The 19504-nt window shown below is 52.6% G+C and overlaps 8 protein-coding genes across 8 annotated transcripts; 4 read left to right on the top strand and 4 right to left on the bottom strand.

Annotated features, from left to right (window-relative positions):
- Positions 1–55: 55 nt before the first annotated feature.
- On the bottom strand, positions 56–2581 carry HD553DRAFT_192558 (uncharacterized protein). Its single transcript, XM_046177034.1, has 6 exons — positions 2088–2581; positions 1718–1944; positions 1489–1547; positions 1107–1248; positions 909–996; positions 56–822 (listed from the first exon to the last, which is right to left on the bottom strand). The coding sequence occupies exons 1-6, from the start codon at positions 2473–2475 to the stop codon at positions 434–436; spliced, it is 1293 nt and encodes a 430-aa protein (XP_046038648.1). The 5' UTR covers positions 2476–2581; the 3' UTR covers positions 56–433.
- Positions 2582–2825: 244 nt separating this feature from the next.
- On the top strand, positions 2826–5087 carry HD553DRAFT_307675 (thiolase). The gene is made up of 9 exons (XM_046179454.1): positions 2826–3044; positions 3187–3328; positions 3420–3618; positions 3754–4281; positions 4372–4423; positions 4511–4599; positions 4699–4718; positions 4796–4895; positions 4975–5087. The coding sequence occupies exons 1-9, from the start codon at positions 2895–2897 to the stop codon at positions 5003–5005; spliced, it is 1311 nt and encodes a 436-aa protein (XP_046038647.1). The 5' UTR covers positions 2826–2894; the 3' UTR covers positions 5006–5087.
- Positions 5088–5954: 867 nt separating this feature from the next.
- On the bottom strand, positions 5955–7794 carry HD553DRAFT_307673 (uncharacterized protein). The gene is made up of 5 exons (XM_046179453.1): positions 7629–7794; positions 7466–7541; positions 7295–7375; positions 6606–6878; positions 5955–6359 (listed from the first exon to the last, which is right to left on the bottom strand). Exons 1-5 carry the CDS (start codon positions 7711–7713, stop codon positions 6299–6301), a joined length of 576 nt encoding a protein of 191 aa, XP_046038646.1. The 5' UTR covers positions 7714–7794; the 3' UTR covers positions 5955–6298.
- Positions 7795–8479: 685 nt separating this feature from the next.
- Positions 8480–10737, bottom strand: HD553DRAFT_307670 (uncharacterized protein). Its single transcript, XM_046179452.1, has 8 exons — positions 10431–10737; positions 10239–10266; positions 10003–10099; positions 9682–9762; positions 9410–9466; positions 9105–9242; positions 8905–9004; positions 8480–8755 (listed from the first exon to the last, which is right to left on the bottom strand). The coding sequence occupies exons 1-8, from the start codon at positions 10654–10656 to the stop codon at positions 8721–8723; spliced, it is 762 nt and encodes a 253-aa protein (XP_046038645.1). The 5' UTR covers positions 10657–10737; the 3' UTR covers positions 8480–8720.
- Positions 10738–10871: 134 nt separating this feature from the next.
- Positions 10872–12870, top strand: HD553DRAFT_348742 (uncharacterized protein). Its single transcript, XM_046183406.1, has 7 exons — positions 10872–10989; positions 11079–11090; positions 11184–11426; positions 11558–11573; positions 11667–11934; positions 12087–12168; positions 12321–12870. The coding sequence occupies exons 1-7, from the start codon at positions 10933–10935 to the stop codon at positions 12414–12416; spliced, it is 774 nt and encodes a 257-aa protein (XP_046038644.1). The 5' UTR covers positions 10872–10932; the 3' UTR covers positions 12417–12870.
- Positions 12405–13354, top strand: HD553DRAFT_192496 (uncharacterized protein). Its single transcript, XM_046177033.1, has 2 exons — positions 12405–12893; positions 13002–13354. Exons 1-2 carry the CDS (start codon positions 12563–12565, stop codon positions 13268–13270), a joined length of 600 nt encoding a protein of 199 aa, XP_046038643.1. The 5' UTR covers positions 12405–12562; the 3' UTR covers positions 13271–13354.
- Positions 13355–14623: 1269 nt separating this feature from the next.
- On the top strand, positions 14624–17976 carry HD553DRAFT_192468 (uncharacterized protein). Its single transcript, XM_046177032.1, has 6 exons — positions 14624–14723; positions 14788–15908; positions 16009–16555; positions 16653–16681; positions 16756–17033; positions 17107–17976. The coding sequence occupies exons 1-6, from the start codon at positions 14688–14690 to the stop codon at positions 17700–17702; spliced, it is 2607 nt and encodes an 868-aa protein (XP_046038642.1). The 5' UTR covers positions 14624–14687; the 3' UTR covers positions 17703–17976.
- Positions 17775–19240, bottom strand: HD553DRAFT_192465 (RTA1 like protein-domain-containing protein). Its single transcript, XM_046177031.1, has 7 exons — positions 19224–19240; positions 19076–19155; positions 18839–18978; positions 18469–18764; positions 18271–18394; positions 18161–18198; positions 17775–18087 (listed from the first exon to the last, which is right to left on the bottom strand). The coding sequence occupies exons 2-7, from the start codon at positions 19113–19115 to the stop codon at positions 17805–17807; spliced, it is 921 nt and encodes a 306-aa protein (XP_046038641.1). The 5' UTR covers positions 19116–19155; positions 19224–19240; the 3' UTR covers positions 17775–17804.
- Between the last annotated feature and the right edge of the window lie 264 nt (positions 19241–19504).

Here is a 19504-nt window from a genome sequence, read left to right as displayed (position 1 = left end):
TGCCACGATACGATCTGTAACCTCGCCTTCAGTGGTCGTCTCCAGAATGAAAGTCCGAGAAAGCAATTCGGCACAACGTAGATGGCAGCTTGAACATGTTTTTGGTATTGCTGACATCCTGAAACTCTTAGGGATGGCGTCCGAGTATCCAGCCAGTCCGCCATTCTTCCATCTACCTTCGCCCTTTCTGACAAACCGATTGAGGTATCCGATTCTATTTTCTGTCCCGATGTGTATCAGAGTAGCGGTTACCTCGTCTTAATCTTCAGGCCATACTGAAATGGGCTTGTCGTTCCAGGCGCCGCTGCCGAGCTCGATATTCCTGTGAGACGAAATAGGCATGAAACCGTATGCACCACGAAATACAACATCTATCCCAAAGTCAAGCAGAAACTCTTCTTTCATCGCCATTACAGACGGGGAGACCCTAGCCTCACTCCAACCAGACGGCATGACTCGCCCCGTCCCCCTCTTCCAGCTGGACCCGGCTGACCTCGACAAACTCGACCCCGTTCCAAGAGATGACGAGTACGAGCCGTTCCTCTTCGTCCGTCAAGACTATCCACTCGAGCTCGTCCCCTCGCCCCCTCCCCCTGGTCTCAATGACCTCGATGGCGTTGGCCCGGCCTCCGCTGGTCGGCGTCTGAAAAACCGCGCTGGGCGTGGAAGAGGGGGAGACGAGGTGGCCGGTGTGTGGATCTAGGGCGTAGGCGCAGAGGTAACCGCGGGTCGAGCTCGTCTTGCCACGGGTGGTCGCAAAGACGAACGGGGTCGAGGGGGACGTGCGGATGGTATCGCCGCGATAGTCGTCAGGGTTGGCGTCTAAAGTGGCAGCACGGGCGCACAGAAGCGAGATGTCTGCATCAGAAGTCTGCGCAGCGTATCGCGTTCTCAGAGATTCGACTCACCGGCGGGGATCAAGCTCGACGAATGAACATAGCTCAACCCGGACTCGGTGAGATCATAGACGTCCACGAACTGAGTATGCTCGGTGACCTATAAGTCCGCACACAACGTTGTCCAGGAAGAATCCAAAGAAGAATAACAGTCAGCAACGGAGCACAAGCAAGTCATTCCCAGCTGAAGGACCGACGCCCCCAACTCACCGCGTACAAGACCTTGCTCGTCTCTCCTCTCCCGACCACAGCATGCCTAGGCCCATCATGCGGCCTGGAAGAGACGTGCTTGTCCACCAGCGTAAGGGTCCCGTCCGGTTGAGCTTGGTGGATCCAGATACAGTTCTCTCCACTATTTGTCTCGCGACGAGTTGCAACGAGGTAGAGCGAGGTAGATATCGATGTAGATCGTATCGATCGTATATTGAAGATGACCAAGGTGGGACATCAAAATCGATTCCAAATAATTCGTAGCGGACAGCGCAAAGCATGGTCAGCAATCGTCGCGATCATTATCATAACCTCAAGTCCACCCCGTCAAAAAGCAAACGAAGATCCACCCCGGACAAAAACAGAGAGCCGAAAGACTCACAGATCCGGCACATACCCCCTCCCCCGCTTATCAAACTCGATCCCATGCGCTCCGTACCTCTATCGTACAATAGCTCAACCCCAAACCCAAATTCAAGTTCCCACGGGAAAAAAGAAAAGAGAAAAAGAACAAGGACGGGGTTATCAGCCAAGCGATTCCCCAACCCCATCCCGTGCGACTATGATCTGAAATCCAAAGATTGCCAACACACACAGAGACCGAAACTCACCAGAGCTTTATTCGTCTTCTCCCACCCCCCCAACTTATCTTCCGGTACATAAACCATCTCTTGTATTTTCTTCCCAAAGCCGTTATCGTTGTCCACCTCCCCATCTTTTGATCCAGAAGTCGAAGAAGAAGAAGAAGAAGAAGAAGGGGCCGCATGTACCTCCCCCGTAGGCCCTCCGATGGAATAGATGTAGTTTTCGTGGATCGTTATGTATGATGATATGGCGGCTGTTTCGAGGATGGGCAAGCGAGGTTTTTTTGGTCGTCAATAGGGAAAGTACGAGGTCGAATGGGGGGTTGGAGTTGGGGTGTATGATGTGACAGAGGATATGGTAGAAGATATCATAGAGGATACGTTTCGGTGGACTCACTGATCGGGGTCTTGCCCTTGTAATCCAATGTCAACTTCCACGGTTCTCCAGCTCTGCCTACCTCCCCTTCCTTCTCACCACCATCCCCACCATTCCCATCATCGTCGTTACTGCCGTCCTTGATCCCAAAAGCGTACAACCCCGGCGTCCACCCCCACCCCGTCGCATAAAGCGTATCCCTCCCCGGACTCAACGCTAGGTACTGATGCGGCCCGACCGCCGATACCTTCTTATGTACTGACAACTTCCGCGTGAGGGTGGAGAAAGAGAGGATGTAGAGGTAGACCGAGGTGAAAGTGCCACAGAGGATGGGGATGACTTCGTTCGGGGTGGAAGTCATGAAATTCAAGTTCAAGTTCGCGTTCAAGTTGAGAGCGTTGGGGTCCATCGCTTTTTCTTCTTATGTTTGGTGTTTCGCGCGATTTTCCTGTGACTTTCGAGTGCGATTCGAGATGACGACCGATCTTGCTATGATAGCTTCGATCCTATGATCCTATGGCCCAAGGTGATATGATGTGAGTCGTTACGTTGTCGACGATATGTCTGTCGGACGTCTTCGGTCGACCCTTACCCCTATCCCCACTCTGCCCGGAAATACCATTTCACCCGGGATGCCCCGCTTTATTTTGCTTCCGAAGGGGGGGGGAGAGAGAGATGCCCCGCTATTCTATTTCATGATGCTGACCTCACTTACCCCTATTTCTGACCTCGAGACTCGTGTTTCTCACTTCAACAACTTGCACATTGGCAAACATACACACGAAACAGGACCAAGCAATTTGACTGAAACGCAAAAGCCGACCCATCATGCTCCTCAATCGATTCGCCGCCCGAACGACCACGACAGCGACCCCGCTCGGCAACAGCGCCGCCCGCGCTCGAAACCTGAGCAGTTCCAGCGTGCTTCGAGACCTGGCCGCGCTTCGACAGAACAAGCCTGACGATGTGGTCATCACCGTGAGTCCCCATTCTTCTTCTCAACTTCAGCAGCCTCCTGGCGTCTTGTTTTGTCTCTCGATGAAGATGAAGTCTGGCACCTGGTTCGGACATGCAGCTAACGATGTCATCGAGTTGATCGCTCTCGGTATGGATACGATAGTACGCCAAAAGAACAGCCCTAACCCGAGCCAAAAAGGGCGCTTTCCGGGATACATCCTCCGATAGCTTGTTGTACGAGCTCTTGAAGCGGGGGATGGAGGAGAGTGGGGTAGACAAGAAGATCGTCGGGGATATCATCGCTGGTACGTCATCTTCCTCGAATCAAATAAAATACCCACCCCATCTCTCTGAACCCTGACTCACACCCCATCCCCTCTTTACTCGCAACTGCAGGTACCTGCCACCCCCCCTCCCCAGCCTACGAACTCCGCGCCTCTTCCCTCGCCGCCGGGTTCCCCGAAACCACCCCTGTCCAAGCTATAAACAGGCTTTGTTCCAGCGGTCTGATGGCTATCCGGCATATTAGCGATAGTGTTGCTAGAGGGGATTTGGAGGTGGGTGTGGCGGTGGGGTATGAGAGTATGAGTAGTCAGTGAGTCGGGACTCGTTGGCGATTTGATTGCTATGAGGCGGGGGAGAGATGCAGCGGGAGGGTAGAGGAGAAATGCACCGGCTGATCACTTCTGGATTTTCCCTTTTTTTTTCTCGCTCCGCCCTGCTATTGTAGCCCCCGCCCAACCCCTCACTTTGGCTCCCAAGCCGTCCAATCCCACGCCCCCTCCGTCGACTGTGCCAAACCAATGGGCTGGACCTCCGAGATGCTCGCCCTCGAATACTCCATCTCGCGTGAAAAACAAGACGAATACGGTCTTCTTTCCCATAACCGAGCGTCTGCCGCACAGCAGGCTGGGAAATTCGACGGGGAGATCATCAAGGTTTCAACCTCCGTCTTAGTCGACCCGAAGGACCCTAATTCTGAGAGGACGAACGTGCTCGCGGACAAGGACGATGGGATAAGACACGGTCAGACCCTAGAAAAGATGCGCGCCGGAAAACCCGCCTTCAAGGATTACGGCGACGCCAGGAGCACCGGTGCCAACTCTTCCCAAGTGACCGACGGGGGAGCGATGGTCATCATGATGCCCCGATGGAAAGCCGACGAGTTGGGATTAGAGGTCTTGGCTAAACATGTGGCTACGAGCTTCGTCGGTGTCGCCCCCAGGGTGATGGGGATCGGACCTGTGGTCGCTATCCCGTGAGTCCTTAGAGGTTGAAGCGGTAGTAGGTTTATGTCATGTCGAGAGATGACTGACCCGGTGATGGTCTTACGTTCGCCGACTTACAGGAAAGCGCTCGAACGAGCTGGCATCAAGCAGGACGACGTGGATCTCTGGGAGGTAAGACCCGAGGGCTCGCTTTTCTTCCGTCGTCATCGTGATTTGTTGCTTCGATGATATCTGACTATATCGTTATTGTCCACGCAGATCAACGAAGCGTTCGGATCGATGTACGCTTATTGCGTCGAGACGCTCGGTCTGGACATTGAAAAGGTCAACGTCAACGGGGGTGCCATGTGAGTCTCAATCTGGTTGGGACGCCCTTTGGACGATGCGCTTTTCGTGGAAAACGGCTGACACACTCATTCGTGTAATGCTATGTTGCTTGTCATCAGTGCATTGGGACATCCGCTTGGTGAGCAAACAGAGACGATCCGAACGTCCGAATCGAGCGCTGATCAGCGAACCGTGTCCCTCTTCCCTCAATCTTAGGATGCACCGGAGTGCGCCAAGTAGTCACCGGTCTCGCCGAGCTCAAGAGGAGGGGCGGCGAAGGCCAAGTCTTGTGCACGTCGATGTGTGTCGGAGCCGGGTGAGTCGGACTCACCGAATTCGGATTTGGGAGAAACAAGGCTTACTGACCTGGACCGATGGTACGTTACGTTCTGTAGAATGGGAGCCGCAGGAATCTTTGTTACGTGAGGAATAGGAAGCGGGTTTATCCGCAGTTGTATGTCTTACGAGATCGGTATTATGCAAGCGTTTGTTCGTCCTCGCATCGGAAGAAGCTGCAAGGCAATGTCAAGTTCTCGATGACGAGGACAGGCGATTGTGGGAAGAAACCCAATCCCGCCAGTGACGAGCGCAATATTGGTTGTGAGGCTACTAAGGGGTCATGATCAAGATGATATGGTACGTCTTTACTCTTCTATGTTCATGAAGCCCCCTTCTTTGCGAACGCTTGGTATACTACTACAATCAAGTTTGACTGCACGGAACATCGGCAGATGACACGATTGCCAACATTGTCTGCTCAGAAAATCCTCACTGTCGAGTTTCAGCGTCGTTTGTGGACACGTTGTGAGCCCACTCCCAGGCCGCACTCTCTTTATCGTTGAGAAACTCAGTCTTGGATCGGTCAGTAATCAATGTACTTTGACGCTGAGCTCGGACAAGGGCGGTATCGTATGAAGAGGAATCGCGCTCGAGCTAAAAGGATCGTTGACCATTGACCATGAAGCAGATCTTCTGGTTCTGGATACACCTTTGATACCGATGAATACCCTGCTGAGGAATTCCATACGCGACCGTCCGGAGGAAGAGGTTGGCCGTTTTGATCGTTCCCGCATCTGTCTTTTCCGTCTTGGCCTTGGTCCTGCTTGGCCATGAGCGAACGGCTAGTTTTGCCGGGTCTATGACGGATACAAGAGCTTTGATGCACAGGCGAGGATTTGGATTGCTCAGGATCTCGTCGCAGGTGATCTCCATGGTCGACATGGCTTCTTGTTGAGCCAGCCTTGCAATAAAATAAACGGGTTGTCGAGTTTGTCAAGAAGGCTCATTGGAGCGAGCGATGTTTTTCAAGTGGCATTTGGAGTTTTGTAGATTCGGTGGACAGTATAGCTCGATCGATAAAGCAGATGAACAGCTAGTCGTTGTTATTCAATCAGAAGGATCTGAATAAGAAGCGAGAAGCTGTTGAGCTGCTGCTACTGACAACAATCTATCGATCGATCGTCTCTACAAATGTGTCTTCATATCTACAAGCTACACCATAGCACGGGTTCGAGCAGGTTTAAACATTCCGAGGAGGTTCTGGTGGCAGGAGGGCTTCAGATAAGACAAGTTCCCCAATCCTCCTGATTCTGAGACAGCTCGCCGATCTGAATGTGCCAACAATCTTGAGAGTAGCAATACCGCCCAGAGACACATAGTCCTTCGAATTCATCCCTCCTCTCGTCGACTAGTTTCTGTTACAGGAACAACACAGACCTATTATGACGTCTTGCTCGGGTTCCGGCGAAACATCCCTCCTCCGAACCGTCTGGGTGCGGGTCTGTGTTGTTGATGTTGCCATAAGACGATCCCGAATACCGAAGGGTTCCGGAGGGTGGTCGAGCCGAGAATTCGGATGGAGTACGGTGTATACGGACGAAGCAAGGTGAGCCCAGGACGACGGGAAGACAAAAGGCAAATTCGAAGTGCAAAGAGAGAAAGAAGGATTATTTCGAGATCAGCTCGATGCACTCCCGAGAAGGATCAGGTAGAGCAAGATGAGATGATCTGTCCCCATCCGACTCACGTTCCAGCTCCTGTGCCCGACGCCTCCCCGCCCAACCCCTGCACACTTCCTGTCTCTCCCTCCAGCCCAGTATCCCCACCACCACCACCCATCCTATCCGCCTTCCCAAGCCCATTCCCATTCACACCCCTCTTCCCCTTGCCTCCCGCACGCCCAGTCAGACTAGATATCTCATGTCCTACGAACTGAGAGGCCGAGACGAGGTCTTCCTTGAGCCCGAAGGTCAATGCAGCGGGGTGGGCGGCGAACTTGGCTGCTGAGCGTTCGAAGGCGCTGTTCAGGTGCATTTGTGTAGGTGCAGGTCGAGGTGGAGGTTCAGGTGCAGGTTGATGATCCGGGGTTGAGATAGAGGATTAGGTGAAGAGGTTCGAATCAAGGTCGACGTAGAGGTTGAGGTCGAGTTTGAGGTATATGAAGAGGTAGAGGTAGAGGCAAGGTAGAGGTAGAGGTAGAGGTAGAGGTAGAGGTAGAGGTAGAGGTAGGGGTAATGATAGAGGTTCAAGGTAGAGGCCGGGAATGACGATAGGTTTCAAGTCCGAAGCAACGATAATGGTCGATCCGCCGAGGTGTATGAGATGTAGACGTAAATTTCGCGGAATGAAGAGGCATGAAATGAAGGGCCGGGTTCAGCACGACGATCACGACGATATCAGGACTAATCTCGTCAAACGGGAGAGCGTAGCACTGACCGTTGAGTCCGAGCGATGTATTCCTCCCGATTCGGTGCGACCCCAGTCGTCTGTACCTTCATCTGACCATCTTGGTACGTCCTGTTAGATACACCCACAATCCACATTCGATCAGCCAAGTCTGAATGGGTCCATGGCGAGGTCTTTTCAGGAATGATGAGAGAGGCTTACACGCCCTTCTCTCTCAGCGATGCCTTGGTCTGTTCAGCTGCTGCGGCTCCCTTTCGGGTCAGGTGGAAGACGCCCGCTGCGAGCATGACCGTAGATACAGATCATCAGGGACCCATCTTAGAGAATGTATTCGAGAAGTACTCGTTGTGGATGGGAGACTGACCGACGATGACGAGGAAGAGCAGGAGAAAGAAGACCGAGCTGATCGTGTCAAAGTCCCAGACGATCCCGTCGTCCTTTCTGGCCATGTCGACTGAATGTAGCCTGGATGTATTTAGATCGCTTAACGAGTGTCTGTATTAGGTAGAGAAGCTAGAGTACAGTATCAGCCGATCTGTAATGTCGGATGATCGAGAGAGTACAAGTGGTTGAAATGACCTTGTCTTTCGCTCGGACCCGCGCGGATCGACGAAGAGCATATTCGGAAATTAAGGTTTGGCAACGCGTCGGAGTCGGAATCGGAGACGGCTGTTCGACGTCGTTTCCTTCGATGCTCTGTAGGCGACATGACGTTGATGAAGTTCGGCTCGGTAGGTAACGGAAATCAGGTTGGTAGGTGATGGGCGCAGTGATCGATCCGGAAGCTGTGCTGGCAGACCTCGATGAGGAAACGGCGGTCGACAGTGACGGTCTGGGGTAGGATGGCATGCTGTACAAAGGGGACAAAGTCCTCCCGCAACGTCAGCAGCCAAGGGCTTGGGCCTGATTTAGCGCTGCATTTCCAATGATGAGAAGCTGATACACGGAGGGAGAGTCGGGGCTTTCTTCGACTTAGGCAGATCGGCTACAATTACATGGCTGTTGTCACTACTGTGTTCTCGCTTCCTCGACTGCCATTGGTGAGTACCTGCTCCAGGACCTCCAAGGGTGAGTATAGAGACCATCCCGAGCCGTGTCCGTCAAAGTGAAAGGGAGAGTGAGAGGAGGGAGTGTCAGGCCGAGTTGATGTGCGCTACTGTAAGCGGAAGACACATCGGTGCGCACTTGTCCCATCATCCCATCATCGCTCCTTTTCCCACTCTTCATCATTTCTGATATGACTCGGTACTACCATACAGTACCGTACGAATAAAGTCACACTCGCCGAGTTGTCGTCTTTCCCTCTACGTTACAACAGATGCGATACATTTCCGTCCCCTTGCCGACTGGGTTTGAGAGACTCGATTATACTGTACAATAAGAGTTGGTCCCGTCTCCTGTAGCTCAGGGAAAACCCTTTCTTGATATGCCGTTGACTCGTCCGGTACATTCGCGCTCAAGCTAAAGTCGGCGCCAAGAACCAAGTGCAAACTACAGTAACCATCCCATTCCAGCAACCGGTGTTAGTATCAGTATCGACGAATATGATATCCGTGAGAAGCAGACGAATGAAATCGACAACCCGAAAAGCCCCTATTTGTTGAGCTCTTCAGGCGGATTGCATCGGAAGATAGACTCACGATCCATCCCGCTTCCTCCGGTCGACATGTCGACGCTGACGACCAGTTCTAAGCCGACGCTCTGCATGGCTTCGAGTAGTCTGCAGCATAAGACCCTGGCCTGCGTGTCCCAACGCCAATGTCAATTCCATAATACAAAGACCACATCAGACACACTGTAACGACTCGCATTCGAAATCAGCGAGCATGAGGGGACCGACCTGGACGACCTCGATCCCGTCCGACGCGTACCAAGGCGTACCCCCGAGTTTCACCTCGAGACACCCGGGGTCGTCTTTGGCGGCCGATGAGCGGGAGAAGGGGTTGGAGGAAGGGGGTTTGGTGCCTAGGAACCAGGTCTGCCGGGGGGCGAGTTCCGGCAAGGATGGGGTTGGGGCGGGCGGTAGAAAAACGTAAAACGTAGAGGAGGTTCTTAGCATCGACATCGACGTCGAGAAGGTTGACACTACTACTGATGCCGACCAGTTCATCTCCCTTCTCTGGGTCCCGGGTGAGAGGTACTTACCTGCGCCACGCTCTCGAACGCCCTGGAGACATCTGGGGAGACCGCATCGATTAACCGCTTCACGATCCCCGGACCCAGACCCGAAACCCAAAAAAATATATTCCATGGATATCAGCTCGATCGGATATAGATATAGATATGATATAATATGTGATTTGGTGATATGATGCTGGAGAGGACACCAAACCATACGGCGCAACAAGGGATGTGGCGTAGATGCAGGTGCAGGTGCAGGTGCAAGTGTTCGGATGAGATGGGAGATATAGACTCACGAGCCTGTCCCCCTTGTTAAACGAGATCGAGCAGAAAGGGCGGGACCGTGGAACGCCGGTTTGGTGGAAGAAGATCGTGTCCTGCAAGTCGCAGGCCCCCATGGGTTTCCCGATTTCGTTCCCAAGCGTAAGCGCAGTCGCAGGCATAGGAGTTGGTTGCGTGTGTCGTGCATCATGCGATTTTGTGTTGCACATATATGACGGTCAACGTGTATCGATGTAAAGATATAGAAATAGATATAGACATATACATATCAGCGACCAACATCTCATAGAGCATCACAAGCATGAAAAACAAAGGACCAGGACACGGGCGCTCACCTTATCCCCGGGTTCTTTACTCAACCCGCAAGCCGTATACACTCCCCAACCTGTTCTTTCGAAAGCTTGGATGAGGGATTTTAGGAGTCGGCGGGCGCTGCGGGGGGGGCGAATTAAATCGTATATTATCAGTCTGCAGTTCATGATTGAAAATTGGGAGGGTGGAGGGTAGAGAGGCGAGAGTGCAGTAGAGAGCTGTAGAGAGCAGGCGGGTACAGGAGCAGGAGAGGGCTTACGGGATGGCTTCGTCCCCCTGAGCTAGCCCTGCAATTTGGGCGAAGGTTGAGAAACGGAATGCGAGCAATTTCAGCGATTCAGGTGTTTCACTGCTATTCAACATGAAACATGCAACATGTCTCTCTTCGAAAACCGAAGACCGGCGATTATATCTAGGAGTTCACTATATCATCTCACGTCCAACTACTCACATGGATTCCCCTTCAACTTGAACTCCCAAGCACACCCCTCGAAATCACCTTCCTTTTGAATCCCTTTTGGCCAGGTCTCGACGATGGTATGTCTTGCCACCTGGATCAGGTCTGGGGGGAGGTTGATCAGTCGGAGGTGGTCGTTACGGGATAGCTGGAGGCAGCCGATCGTCGTGCTATATGGAGGTGGGATTGAGGTCCCGGGACGGGGGTCGAGCTTGCCCATCGGAGGATTAGATCTACAGGAGTGAAAGATTGGCTGTTGGGGGCAGGATGTTGCAGGATGTAGGATGTTGGAGGGATGTTGGATACCTATGAGCTATGGTCGATCGGACCTGACCGGCTGAGGCTGCTTGCGTCACTTTCTGCTCGGGTCCAGGGACATGTGAACCCATTTCGACATATTCAACCACTTTAATAACACCTCAATGCCACATATATCCTCCTAGACTCTCTAACAAGCACTCGGATAGTCACAGAGATAAGAATAAACGTATCTACCATGTCATCTCCCAACCCCGCCGCCTCGAAATGGATCCCTCTCGAAGCCAGCCCAGACGTAAGATTTGAGTCTCGAATCGACGTTGCAATACCTTGTCATCAATGGAATCTGATATCTGATATCAACGATTTGTATATGACTCGTAGGTTTTTAATCAGGCAAGTCGTCACCATACTCAGTCTGCATGTGATTGAAATTCCCGATCTCACCAACCCCGACGTCCGGGACGACCTCCGCTTTCTCGACTCTAGTGGGCCGCACCCCTAGGACTCCCCCAAAATCTAGGGTTCCAAGACCTATACTCCCTCGACCCGGATTTCCTGCAATACACCCCGAAACCGGTACATGCGGTGTTGTTGTTGTTCCCTTCGAGGGGAAAGTTGGCAGAGGAGCGTAAGGCTGAGGAAGCGGCGGGGGAGTTGGGGTGGAAGGGCAGGGAGGATGAGGAGGGGGATGGGCAGGGACAAGGGGGGGTTTGGTGGATCAAGCAGACGGTGAGTACGAGAGGGTTTTGGGTTTCGTTGCGGTATGGTTTATTGGTATAGGATGCGATATATGATATCGAGCTGCGAGCTTGAGACCATCTCAGATTTGCTGATCATCCGGTCCTCCTCTCGCTTTACAGACAGCTAACGCATGCGGTAAGCTATAAGCCGCCTTGAACTCCATCTTATCTACTCAGGGACGCTTATCAAACCCCTCCCCTTTGCTCCGTTTCTCATGATCACTTATAGGCTCCATCGGCCTGCTCCATTCCCTCCTGAACCTCCCCCCCAGTACCACCACCTCAATCTCCCCCGACTCCCCCTTATCGACCTTTAAACTCCAATCACTCCCCCTCTCCCCCCTAGCCAGAGCGAAGTTGTTAGATGAGACCCCGTTTTTTGAGACGGCCCATCAGAACAGCGTGGCGGCGGGCCAGAGCCGGGTTCCGGAGGGGGTGGAGGAGAGGGAGACTGATTTGCATTTTATTGCGTTTGTCAAAGGGGGGCATGCGGATGGGTGAGTCGGGGTGTGGGTCTGGGTCTTGCAGGTTTCGATCACTTTGCCGTACTCTTAAGACTCGATCAATATTCGGGGAGGACAAGAGGAAGAGGGTGGTTATGCTGATAATGATCCTGACGTTGTTCCTGCGTATCCGACTGGATTAATAGGTCGGAACATATCGTCGAACTCGATGGAGGTCGGGAAGGACCCCTCGATAGGGGCAAAACTACGGGGGAGACGTTCTTGGAGGTAAGTCGCCCCCGTCCGAAGTTCAGATCGAACCCTGTTCCTTTTACCCTGCGCCTATACTACGCTACACCTTCTTGACTTGACTTGTGTAGAGGAAGGGTGCTGACCCTTACTCCTTCTATCGACCTGAAATCTGGACCTCGGGATTGTAGGACGTCGCCAAGGTCGTGCAAGAGAAATACATCGATCGGGCCGAGGGAGATGTGAATTTCAACTTGATCACCTTGGGAGCCGTAGGGGAGCAGTAACGAACCGGAATCGATCGTTGGTAGCAGCACACATGGGGGATAGCTGGGTGTAAGACGAAAGAAGTTGTTCGGATGGGCTCATCGTTGTTGGCGGCGATGTGAACGGGGTGATTGGGTCAGACGAACCCTTGATACACGATTTTACGATGGTATGGTTTACTGGCGGTCTTCCGGACGATGTTCGATCCGGCGTTCCTGTCCGTGTACCTCATCTAGGCCGGACCGGTAGCTCATCATTCGAATCTTTTCTGCACTGGTTGTCTCCAGTCTGCCAGTATATTGTTGAAACCGAAGCCAACCTCTATTGGCGTGCGCGTGCGGTAATCGGTCATTTTGCGATGAAAACCTTTGCCGTATTAGCATGGAAAGACTGCGCGAGCCTGATCGGAAACCTCTACCATACCTCTTTGTACATCAATTATGTTTCCGTCTGTGTAAAGATCTTCACGGCTACGTTTTTCATTGTGGGCAAGAATGGTAAGTGCTTTTCTGACCTCTTTTTCTTGACCTATTCTTGAGATCTTTTTCTTGACCTATTCTTGAGATCTTTTTCTTGACCTATTCTTGAGATCTTTTTCTTACCAGGCCGGTCGGTTGAGAGAGCCATCACTCTGTTGAATGATGATCAGTTAAGAGCTTACGTGCTAAGGGTTGCAAGGGAGATGAGGGAAACAAGATGGATAACCAGGATGACAGCGAGATTGGTGTTGGTGATGGGCGTCGTAGGGAAAGGCAAAAGAATCGGAATCGAGGTATTACAATCAAATACTCACGGGGAAGAAGTTGGTCACGCTTGCGCCTTTACAAAAGAACCCTTGGTTATCGGGATGTCAATCCTCAACAACAAATCCTAGGCGCAGGGCTTTGATGGAGTGGATAGTCACCGCCCGAAGTCGACAATGTTGCCGCCGCTCTTCTACAACATCCTGGAATTCGACACCAACCAGATTATCAACAAGGACGGCGATTCGCCCGTACTGGTTCGTGTGATCATAGCTGCTGCAAGTCAAAGATTGTCCGCATGAATGACATGAAAGGCACGCTCTCTGCTTAGTGACGCGGGAAGAGATAGGTATCTCACCATGTGAGGAACTTGTTGAGAGCATGTTGGGAGCGTCGACAAGGACAAGGACGTGGACGCGCTCTTTTCGGCTTTTACCCCCAGCTTGTCTATTCCGGCTACGGTTCACCGGTGATTGAGGTGTCACGGAAATTGGAGTAGTTCCAGAAGATGTGACCGATGTAACCCATAATGATGTTCTTGGTACAAGTCGGTATGATTTAATGATTCAGGGCGATATTCAGACAGGCGTTCCGTCCGAACCATTAGCGGAAGAAGAGCCGGTGGCCTTTTGACTCACTTTCGAGGATCACAGGGACGCTGGCATTACGGATATATAGACGAGACGGGAGGAAAACGATGGAATATGATGCGGCAGCGAGCTGGGAATGGTGTGATGATCAAGCGCAATTGCCATGGTCCCGCTAAGGTGATTCGACCTTGAGAGAAGAACGGAGCAGTTGCAGCGCAGGCGCTCAGCAAGGTCTCCGAGGGGGCACTCGATACCAAACCCTTCCCGATTCAACAGGCTGGAGCTTTGAACTCGAACAGGGGTGGCTCACTGCTCCTTCACCAGTGTCGTCATCGAGTCCAACCCCCCCTCCGCCCCCGCCGCCAAAGTCGACAAGGACGTTGTTGTCGACCGAGGTATTATGTATTGAATGATCTTCCTCGTGCGAGAAACCGACTCGGCGACTCGTGTATCATGCAGCGATCAGCGACCCGTTTCGAATTGAAACGCGAAAATACCGACCTCGCGGGTCCCGTGAGATCTCCAGCGACTCAACTCCCCGTCGGAACTTCCGCCGGATCTCGCCCTCACGATCTCATGAACCACCACCATCATTTCGATGACTGCGAATCGGGCTCTTCCAGGTACTGCGATTCGACCGGCCATGTTGGTGTTCACATCACTCGGTGACTTACGATTCGTCGCCTTCTAGACTGCGAGGATCCCTATGAATAGGTCGTTTTGGGGGGAAGGCTAGGGCTAGGGGGATATCGAGATCTCGACGGAGCGGAAGCAAATATGAGAAGAGCATATTCGAAAGACGTCGGTCGTATGACCCTGAGAACTGGAAACTGTTCGACTGTTTAACGATAATACTGTAGTATGATCTAGTACGAGCTATAAGCTATAGGTCATTCCATGGATCTTAGATCTATCGGTGACGATCTCGATCAAAGAGATCTCTCAACGACCTGTCGAAATGTCGCAACAAGAAATCGGATCTCAACAAGCCTCGGTAAGCTAATCCTCTCTACCTTCGACTTGCCGTCCCTTTTCTTATCACAGACACTCAACTACAGCCAGACCCCCTTATTCAACCTAATACTACTGATGCGCTCACACCCACAAAGTCGAACACAAACACAACAAACCCAAACACAAACACAAACACAAACACAAACACCCCAACTACCCGCCGTAAAAAACGTACCAAAACCTCGATCGCGTGCGAAGCCTGCCAGACGAGGAAATCCCGGTGCGAGCTCGTCACCGCCAAGGGGTGTCATCGATGTGCGGTCTTGGGTACGGCGTGTTCGCTCGTTGGGTCGGGGAGAGCTTCAACGTCGACGTCGACGTCGACAGATTTGAGGAATGGGTACGGCCTGTTGGCTTACAACAGCAACGATGAATTACGATCACAACACCACGCACAAAGAGATCCTTCTAGGATCCCCGGGTATGGACCCCAAGCTTCGGGATCGAGAGAATCTAGATCTAGCATCATCGACAAGTATGACGGTATAACATCTTTCCCTGGAAACCCACATCTCAACCACAACCTCAATTCGCATCTCAAACGAGCACGGTCCTCTACGGGAAAAGAAGGATCATCAGACCGCGACCAAGACCAAGACCGCGACCGAGACCAAGACCAACAACAAGACCAAGATCAAAACTACGAACCAGATCAAGATCAAGATCGAGGGCGAGGGCGAGATGGAAGGCGAGACTTGCGAGAGATCAAGCGTCGGACGATCGATATACAGAACATGTTGAAGACGATCCTCTCCTCTCAGCCCCACTCCCAATTTCAAAATCAAAATCAGATTCGGGATCAAGGCTCGTCGGGCTTAGCATTAGCGTCGACATCAGCATCAGCACTAGAACCAGCATTGCCCTTATCGTTCGTACCATCATCGTTAGCTATTCCTAATACATACTCCTCCATCACTTCCACCTCCACCTCCACCCGGCCCCCAACCACGACCACATCCACAAACACGACGACCCACCAAACCCAGCATCACAACCACAACCATCACACCGAAGAATCCGACCTCTACGGCAAGACCCACCCAGAAACCGGAGGTCCGATCGGTTCCTCCTTCCTAGCTCTCGGTTTAGCTAGTCAGCCTGTGTATCTGGATCCGATCGAGTTGGGGGTGGTCTTGCCTAGGGAGATGGAACGGGTTTATCAAGTGTGAGTCTTCTGTGTGTTTTTTGTGTGTTGGGGGTGGTGCTTGTTTGAGTGGGGTGAGAGTGTTGATTGGAAATATGTTGGTCGCGATTGTCGAATATAGTTTCGTGGAGTTATTCCCCTGTGCTCTTCCTCTCCACCGGCTCATCCGCTCACCACGTCAACCACCTAAACATCCTCTCCTCCGCTCGGCCATCCTCTACTTCCTCGCCTGCACCTCGAATTCGAACTCGGTCTCCTCCCCCGCCTCAATCTCGACATCATCTTTTTCAACGCCAAGGCCTTCATCCCTAATTTCGTTCTCTCCAATGACCCGCCGGATGATCATCAAGATGCTCGAACAAAACCTCTCCCTCATTACCCAGAACAACAACACCCGACCAGAGATCGCCTCCATCGAGAGCTTACTCATCGTCTCCCTCTCTCCACCTCATTCGAATTCTTATAACCCCGAAGGCACCAACAACGGCAAGTCCAACCCCAACCTAGGGCTCTCGATAGCGATAGAGCCTTACAATGCAGGAGCGCTCGCCCTGGATCTGGCTAAACGGCTCGGGTTGGACGATTCCATGCGGGTCGTCGTGAGGGAACGGGATGGGAGCGGGTTGGATCAGTGGGATACGACGGGGAGTTTGAATCGGTTGTGTTTGGTGAGCACAAGGTCACAATCAGACTTTGAAGAGTTTCGCGGGTCTGAGGGGGATTGTGATAAACTGATAAAGGATGTGTTTGGATTTGGATCGTTAGTGGTTTAGCTGTTTGCATCGTCAGACCTGGTGAGTCCGGTCGTGACCGCATCTCGGTTTCAACCCACCGCAATTACTGATTGTTAATGAGTGACAACTCGCAGGCTCAACCTTCTCGGCGGATCGGGCTCGATGCTAGACTACATCTCGCTCAGCAGTATCCCTACGGCTCTGAGCGAGAGGTACCACGTCAACGCTTGGTACTTTCATCTCAAGTTCGAGAGCCGACTGCTGGACCTCGTCTTCCCCGTCGTCCGGCAAATCCAGGTGGTGAGGACGGGCGAGATGTGGGATCCCGTCGCCATGCAAGAGCTGCACGACAGGTTCGTCGTCTTCAAGGCCGAATGCGAGGTTTGGAGGAGAGACCTCTTGAGTCCGGGTCGTGAGTCCATCGTAATCGTTTCGGAGACCTACGTGTACATTTCAGCTAATCGATCGATCGATCCCCCTGGTAGTGCCATCACAACCGAGCCTCTGCCTATTGTCGCACATCGTCGAGGTCGCCCTGGCATCCAGGATCCGCGCCGACAGCGGGGCGTTCATCTACCCTCCCATCCACCCCGACATCGCGTTTCCTCATCTCAAACGATACGGTGGACACATCTTCTTCACGGGCAAGAACATCATCCGGCACGTGGCACAAACGCGCCCCGATCTTTCCTCAATGCCGGCATACCTTTCCACGTTCGTCCTGTTCGCCTATGCTGCCGTCTACCAGGTCAAGATCAACGACTCGCAGGGCGAGATGGACGTCTTGTCTGCAGACCTCGCCGTCGCCGAAAGTCTGCTTAGGGAGGTCTACTGTTTCAACCCCAGTATCGTGGATAGGGTACAACAGCCGATCGCCGCTTCGCTCAGGTGGAGGGAAGTGCTCGAGCATCTCGGGCCCGATGGCACTCCCAAGGATACCGCAGCACTGGGCATGGACACGTTTCAACCGATGGATTTCGAGGGTCTGCCTTTTCAACTGGATCCGGATTGGTTGGCGTTCTTCTCCATGGAGGCCGACTTTGGAGAGGGAGCTATCGACGCCGCTTTCGCCAGCGCCTAGGTCGGCGAGTAGGAACGGTTGTGTTGCAAGCATTGGATATTAAGGATCCGGGCAGATATCGGATATCACGGATCAAGGGTACAACCATCAAATCTCACAATCTCACAACGGCTGAAAAGGGCCACCGTCGGGTCTTTGGTTGCGTCCATTCCGATAGCCTCCTTGAAAGACTCCTTGACCGGCACCGGCCGAAAACCCTCGAACCTCCGGTATCCTCCCTTTGACGCCCGACATCTCTACGTTCGAGGTCGTCGGGATGATCGCGCCCGACGCGTCTAGAGCGTGAGGCGGCCAGAAGTAGGAGAAGACTCCCACGCTCAAAGCGAGCGGGATAGAATCAAAGACGTAGAAGAAGGCTTCGTGGTTGGCGAGGTACGAGTCGAAACTGTCATGGCAGCGGCAAGAAGACAAGAATCTCAGCAAAGGATCCTCGTTACCAACCAAACCGCTGAACTCACCCAGACGCGTATTCGGCGACACGGTAAATGGCTCGGATCTAGTCGTCGACCCATTGGAGGTTCCAGTCAGGAACACATCACCATGTGATATGACGAACCGACCGACTCACCAAGCAGCAAAGACAGCTGAAACCTATGCACCACCATACCCAGCGGAAATCCGTGCTTCGTTTGTAGCCCAAAACATAAGGCGAACCATCCGTCCACTTTTGAACATGAAGAGATCGCCTCTCGCTGAAGATGAAACGATACGAACGATCAGTCGGGAAACCTCGCCGCCACCAGCGTTGGGAGATGAGAGCACCTACACTCGACGACGGAAGAGGAACCACGACGTGATAAACGTCGCTAGCGTGACGGCCTGTACGATCAGCCCACCCAGCGTGACATAGGTCCCATACTGCATGATGTTCGATATGGTCGTCGCTTGCATCGCCGTCCCGGCCAATTGGGAGAGAAAGGTGATGGTATCGCTCGTCAAGAACAATGGCATCAAGAAGGACCGTCGGATGATCAGACAGTCGTCGGCGTCCAGATGAAGAGATAGGACCGAGAGGAGTTTGTAGTTCTGGGCGATGATCGCACAGGGTGCCGATAGTAGCAGCTGGTATGGTAGTTGACAGTGGTGTCAGTGACTAGCTCCGGGGTCTAGCTTGCCTAGCCATGCAAAGGACTCACAATCGTCTCGCCCAAGAAGGACCACGCTCCCGTACCGTTCCGCCTGGCTATTCGGATTCCCAGACCGATCGACATCATAGTCGTTCCGACTGGCAACCAGCGCATCCATTTAGCCCTCGGACGTGACATCTTGAAGTAGCCTATTCGTATTTTTTGAGATGAGACAATCGACCATCAGAATCATTAAACATCCTTCTGGTCAGAAGTGAGACAGGAAGCGGGTGGTCATGGACTCACGGACCCATAGTGCGATGGCCAGGATCGCATATACGATCATCCCGATTGCGCTCAAGGCGGCTTTCGGGTTATATAACGCTCTTTTCACAAACAATTCCTCTGTTCTTCAGCGACGAACGTATGCAGGTGTCCTCCGGTCATGACTCACATCTGGGGTTTGACCTCTCCATCGCGTCTACCGAGGTGTGGTGTGCCATACAGATTCGACATGTTCGCTCTTCGATCTTGTTTATAAAGTGGAGGTGGAGGTGGACGAGTATGCTTTTTGAAGGGGATAAAGACTAGGATTGTCGCTTTGAGCTGCAAATTCGTGTCTTCACGGTTTCGGATTTGTACTGTGGATCTGTTGATCTGTTGAGAATCTCTGATCGCTGATCGTTGATGAGCCTTTTATATGGATCAGAACGAGACGGGAACCTTTATCAAAAG

This window comes from Filobasidium floriforme, assembly GCF_021052385.1.
Source record: "Filobasidium floriforme strain CBS 6241 chromosome Unknown HD553scaffold_5, whole genome shotgun sequence".
In the NCBI taxonomy this organism is placed as follows: domain Eukaryota; kingdom Fungi; phylum Basidiomycota; class Tremellomycetes; order Filobasidiales; family Filobasidiaceae; genus Filobasidium; species Filobasidium floriforme.
This window is presented reverse-complemented; position numbering and strand designations above follow the sequence as displayed.